Source organism: Hevea brasiliensis, chromosome 2, assembly GCF_030052815.1.
Source record: "Hevea brasiliensis isolate MT/VB/25A 57/8 chromosome 2, ASM3005281v1, whole genome shotgun sequence".
Taxonomy (NCBI): domain Eukaryota; kingdom Viridiplantae; phylum Streptophyta; class Magnoliopsida; order Malpighiales; family Euphorbiaceae; genus Hevea; species Hevea brasiliensis.
Window position 1 is genome coordinate 1,655,849 of NC_079494.1, and position 6,000 is coordinate 1,661,848.

The window sequence follows — 6,000 nt, forward strand, 5'->3', positions numbered from 1 at the left end:
TAAATATTTAATTGTGCAAATAAATACTTAATATATAAGGGCCATTTAGTTGCTGCATATTTAATTATTGTTATTTGTTTATGATTACCGTCCTGAGGATAATTTAAAGTTGAGCGTGTTATTTATATATGGTATAAATGGATATGGATTGGACGGATAGTCGCAGCTTGAGCTAGTCTAGCTGGAACCTAGTCCTTATGGATATGAAAAGATGGGGTGAGCACAGTATTGAGTTGATATCGCTAGCCCCAGCACTTAAATTATTAAGTGAAAGTCTGGCTTGAGTTGTCATAACTAACCGATATTATATTAAGAAAGCTGTATAGATGATCAATTTATATATATATATATATATATATATATATATATTGATGTAACACATTGAGTGCGTGAGTAGTTTTAAATTATCTTCTTATGCAAATATTAAATGAATCATCTTTATATGTGATAGATTTACATTTCATTGTAGGATTGCACTAATTTTAGATAGTTATAGAAATTGCATATGTAATAAATATCTAAACTCTCTAAGTCGAACACTCATTTATGTTCAAATTTTTTTTTTCCAGGTCGCAGGATGAGCAAGTTTATTTTTTGAGTCTAACCTGTATTTTTCTTTGCAGGTTATGCTTCTTAATTTAATAGTTTTTATTGCGTTTATTTATTTATTTACTAGAACTCCACTGTGATGCTGGTTTATAAATGCATTGTATTAATTAATGAAAAATTAATGATATGAAATAGTTTGTACATACTGTGTGTCAGTGTTGAGATAGACTCCTCTAGTAGGAGATTTTTGATAGAAATCGAATTGAGTTGACTAAATAAATTTATAATATTTTATTTTATTTTTATTTACATATTAGACTTTAATTTTAGTCATAGTTATAAGTTTGGGAATAGTGAAATTTATTACAAGCTCGAGGGATTTATATCGGTCCAGATCCTAGTATCGATCTGGCCCATGAGATCGGATCATCACAGTAGATATGTTATGTGGATTTGATAAATTTATGAATAATAAATTGATTTTAAATCTAAATCTACCCCTCTCATGAGAGATCAATAATTTATTATTTATTTCTTTATAATTAATTATATGTCACAAAGAATTTTATACCTTTTATAGATTTATAATTTTATTCTTTATTTTTTTTTATTAGAGATCACCTAGCATCCCACAGCTTTTGACTGCAGACTACTCTAGGCTCGAGCTGGATAGGACCACAAGGGCAGCAAAGCTCTCCCACCTGAGTTTTAACGCTGCTGCGTAATAATTTTTATTCTTTATTGATTTAGCTTTATTTAAATTTTTTAATTATGTCAATTTTATTATAAATTAAATACAATTAGAATTTTTTTTTATTTTGGCAAAAGCCACACTGTATAAAGAATCTGTGGGGAAATAACAACCTTACCATTGACTTCCCAATCCATGTTTCATCCCAGAGAAATTAACCAAACGGCGGAGACTGCGGAAACCTTGTGCTGCCCACAGAGCAAGAAGGTCTACACAGCAACTGCGATATCTGAAATGACAAAAAAACCCATCATTAACACACCGACATACGAACAAGAATGCACAATGCCTTCTATAAAGCGAGGGATAATTTAGTCAGGAGGAACCCCTGTCCAAATTAACACGCCATAATTGGAAATTCTTATATATAACGAGAAATCATAACAGACTTCTTAAATCAGCCACCATCGCATCGCCACTGCCACCAACCGCCGGTCGTTTAACACTGATCGCCATTGGTACCTCATACCTCCATCCACATCTCACAAATTTTACATACAAATTGAAGCTAATATAAACTGAAATTTGCGTAAATTTTAGTAGTTTTCCTTTTCATTTTGGCATGCTTTGGTTGATTAATTAGGGTTTAGAAACTAATTAGGAAATGGTGAAGCTGAGATACTCAAGGATACAAGTGAGGAAATGGTCGACATTGTCGATGGTATTGAAGATGCTTTTTATGCTAACGGTGATTCTGTTGATGCTATTGGGTCTTGGGATTTTCTCCCTTCCCATAAGCAGCGACGATGCCTCTCCCAATGATCTCACTACTTCGTACAGACGTCTGGCCGTTGAAAGGTATTTTTCTTTTTTGGTTTTTTCTAGTAATAATTTATTTTCTATTAATAGACAAGTCGATGGTGATTCTTTGATTTTTTTTTTCCCTCCTTATTATGTCGTGTTTAAATATTTTGGCGGGATTTTGATGCAGAGATGATAATGGTTTGGGAAAGAGAGGAGAGCAGTGGACTGAAATTCTTTCTTGGGAGCCTCGAGCATTTCTTTATCACAATTTCTTGGTTAGTCTCTAAAATTTTAATTATTTGTCTGTTTTAAAATAAAATTTTGTATGGAATCTATTTTCTCAATTAAATCACAAACTGTATGAGGTTTTGGGCTTTGTTGAAATTGTTGGTCAGCTATCAAGGGGCATATTTGAGTCTTTGCGATTAAATTGCTTTATAAAATGTTGTTCTTTAGCTTGTGAGAAACGAGTCAGTTATGTGAAATCTGGCGTGATGCATTGGTCCATTACATTTCATGCAATATAATATTGATGGATTGGCACTTTACAGAGGCTATGAAAATTTTTGCAGAGCTCCTGTGGCTAACGGCGCTTACATTATCAAGAATTCTATAATTATAGAGTTTTTAAATGCCTTGATATGGTTGAATTAGTAGGATTGGCGTGCGCTTGACAACTCATTTGAAGTATTGTGCGATTCGCCATAAGTTGCTAGCTCATCAAGATGGTGGGTGAAAAACCGGCAGTAACACCTATAGTTATCCTTTAGGGTGCAAAATTCGCTCCTAGGATGTGGATTCTATTTTTGAAGCTTTAGGAATAACATCCTTACAAAGAAATTCTGCCCATAATTGATAATTGGCTGAACATTCCCTTGTTTTTGTAAACAATGCAACAGTTATAAATGTGTCAAATCAATGATTCTTATGATTCATCTTCATGTGACATTTAACTTGTTCTACCATGGTATGTCTTTTATGATTTAGCAGTGAACAGAAAAGCTTCTTTTTTACTTGGTTTGAGGTTTAAAAAGTATTCCTTTCTAGTCTTAACAATAAAATTCTGTTACGTATCAAACCAAGTGCTTAATGGGCATGACTTAATTGATGGAAGCATAATTTTGGTTGTCTTTAAAATCTTGACCTTGGATGCTTATGTTAACAGTCAAAGGAAGAATGTGAGTACTTAATAGCTCTGGCCAAACCACACATGACAAAGTCAACTGTGGTGGATAGCAAGACAGGTCGAAGCAAAGATAGCAGGTATACATTTCTTATTTCCTATTTCGACTCTTTCATAGAATAGATGAATTATGAGGATATGCACTGTCTTCTAGGGTTGTTTAAAATTTTGACCCAGCTGACTTTTAACTGGGTTGGGTTTGATAAAAATCTGATATGACCATGAACAGCCCTATTATCTTCTTAATTTTACATGCTAAATTAATTTGTAGACACTCAATTGCAGGGTTCGTACAAGTTCTGGAATGTTTCTGAGGAGAGGACGGGATAAAATTATTAGGAGCATTGAAAAAAGGATAGCGGACTTCTCTTTTATTCCTGTAGGTATGACATTCAAAAATATATTAACAAATGTTTAATTTGGTTTGAAACAATAAACTTAGGATGTTAGACCAGCAGTATCTTGTATGCTGACTAAGCGCATGACATTTTGTATGCCAGACCCAGTAGTTCATTTTGTCTGCTGCATTTCAAAATATTTTGTTAAAGAAGTATTTCAAGCTTTTTTTTAAAGAAAATGAATTCTCAATGTTTAAAACTTTTTGCTAAAAGCTTTGCTGGGGGCAGGCGGTAAGCAAAATACCTGCGCAAACCACTTCTTAGCTATACACAATCTGAACCTTTCAGCCTATATTTATATGGCCTGCAAGCGTGACATGACTATTTTAAGTTTTATTTACTGTTTTATCATGAAGGATAAATGCTTTGAAGTATTTTGAATATACTAGGCTGTGTATTTTTTTCCCTGAATTTTAAGTGTCATTTGCGACGAGCTCTAATATGAATTTAATGTATGCTTTTCATGTAGACGATTTTGAAGAGGATATTTAAGTCACTAACGAGTAGAACAATAGTGATGCATGTGTGTAATGGTTCACTGTATCTACTGTACTCTGAACTATAACTAGTTTCTAATTCTTCAGCTAGTGCCTATTTGAAATTACTTGATGACCTACAGAGCATGGAGAAGGAGTTCAAGTTCTTCATTATGAAGTTGGGCAGAAGTATGAGGCTCACTATGATTATTTTCTTGATGAGTTCAACACTAAGAATGGGGGCCAACGGACAGCAACTGTTCTAATGTATCTGTAAGTTATCTCCTTTGGAAGGCATGGTATTTAAATTTGTTTTTGCTTGTCTTGGAACAATACTTACATATTTCCTCTTCCCCTGTTTTTCCTGTCCTGCTGCAGGTCAGATGTTGAAGAAGGGGGTGAGACAGTGTTTCCTGCAGCTAAGGGAAACATTAGCTCTGTGCCATGGTGGAATGAGTTGTCTGAATGTGGCAAACAGGGCCTTTCAGTGAAACCGAAAATGGGTAATGCATTGCTGTTTTGGAGCACAAGTCCTGATGCTACGGTAGATCCTTCAAGTTTGCATGGTTAGCAATCACTCATTAACAAACAGTTGACAGCTTAAACTAAGATTCAATAATGATTCTGCAGTTTTTCAATGTTTCAGAAGAAATGTCAGTCCTAGATTATGTTCTTATGGCAGGACCAAAAATTATTTCCAAGTAAAAGATTTTAGGACCAAAACGCTCTCTCACTTGGTAGCTCTTCTAATAATCCAGTTGCCTTAAATTCGTTTTCTGCCTTGTCTTAGGTAGTTGTCCTGTGATTAGAGGGAACAAATGGTCAGCAACAAAGTGGATGCATCTTGGAGAATACAAGGTCTGATCCATTATTAGTAGAGGTAATTCTCAGTGCCTGAAGGAGTAATTCATGGTAGATTAAGTCATTGTTTGTTATATTTTTTTTATTTAATATTTGCTGTCTTAGTTTATTTTAAATAAACACAAACTTCTCTTAGGTTGTTAGAATTGGCATTAGCAACCTGGCAGAAGAATGCATGTTTAGGGTGTTGATGAAATTTGATGTGTTGCAGAGTGTTGAATTTTTTAATTATTTTTATAGAGGGTGTTGCATTACATGAAAATTAAAATGGTGGCAGTTATTGGAAGTAAGAATGCTAGTGCTAGTTGAACTAGTTATTGTTATCATTATTATGTTTTTAATCTTTTGCCTTCAGCAGGATAGGAGGACATGTATCATGTGGATCATTTGTGGTGAATGGTGTTAAAATTCCTGATACAAGAGTCAAGAATGGTGCATCCCTGATCCCTCAAACGTAGCATAGAAAAATATTATTACTTAGGCTTGATGATTTTATTTTATTTTTTGTATTCCTCATTTAATGGGCCCTTTTTGGTCTTCTAACCGGGGATTTAGGTTGGAAGTTGACCTTGATTGGTCCTAAAAGATAAGTTTTTGTACTTACAAATTTAGTAGGGGATAACAAAGGGATAGCTGCAGCGGGCAATGCATCACTCCCAATAGGCAAATTGTAAACAAACAGAATAATTGCTGGAATACAAGTCATCTGATTTTTCTTCAGTTTGGTTGCCTGCTTATTTTTCAGTTGTTGGAACCTGGTTGCCTCTCCCATTTCCGTACTTGGGAAACAATAGGTCCTAGACCACGTTTTGGTATATGTTTTGGGAATAATATACGCCACTGTCTGTTATTTTCCTGAAGATCAATGCTATATTTTAATGGAATTTCTATCATTCGATTTTGGGTTGGTTTCACAGGTGAATTTACGATCATAAACTCCTCTTACAGGAGAATAGATTTACCTATAATTTCATGGTAGACCAGAGAATAGGCGGTTATCATGATCCAACCCATGGTCATTCAACTTTATTAGTATTT

At 34.2% G+C, this 6,000-nt stretch overlaps 1 protein-coding gene across 4 annotated transcripts; it reads left to right on the top strand.

Annotated features, from left to right (window-relative positions):
- Positions 1-1,622: 1,622 nt before the first annotated feature.
- LOC110661039 (probable prolyl 4-hydroxylase 3) lies at positions 1,623-5,682 on the top strand. Of its 4 annotated transcripts, none has more exons than XM_021819541.2 (9): positions 1,623-1,758; positions 1,902-2,098; positions 2,232-2,319; positions 3,210-3,307; positions 3,513-3,610; positions 4,245-4,374; positions 4,480-4,667; positions 4,892-4,981; positions 5,321-5,682. In XM_021819541.2, exons 2-8 carry the CDS (start codon positions 1,905-1,907, stop codon positions 4,963-4,965), a joined length of 870 nt encoding a protein of 289 aa, XP_021675233.2. In that variant the 5' UTR covers positions 1,623-1,758; positions 1,902-1,904; the 3' UTR covers positions 4,966-4,981; positions 5,321-5,682. The 4 variants fall into 4 exon arrangements, with proteins under 4 accessions (XP_021675233.2, XP_057987601.1, XP_021675234.2 ...); XM_058131618.1 differs by having other exon boundaries at positions 1,627-1,758; positions 1,884-2,098; XM_021819542.2 differs by having other exon boundaries at positions 1,671-2,098; positions 5,318-5,682.
- The last annotated feature ends 318 nt before the right edge of the window (positions 5,683-6,000 follow it).

What these genes read in the sequence shown, in the direction of transcription:
- LOC110661039 (XM_021819541.2), top strand. Translation starts at nt 1,905, where the DNA reads ATGGTGAAGCTGAGATACTCAAGGATACAAGTGAGGAAATGGTCGACA. An exon ending in AGACGTCTGGCCGTTGAAAG is followed by an intron (nt 2,099 to 2,231) that starts GTATTTTTCTTT and finishes ATTTTGATGCAG; the next exon opens with AGATGATAATGGTTTGGGAA. An exon ending in GCAACTGTTCTAATGTATCT is followed by an intron (nt 4,375 to 4,479) that starts GTAAGTTATCTC and finishes GTCCTGCTGCAG; the next exon opens with GTCAGATGTTGAAGAAGGGG.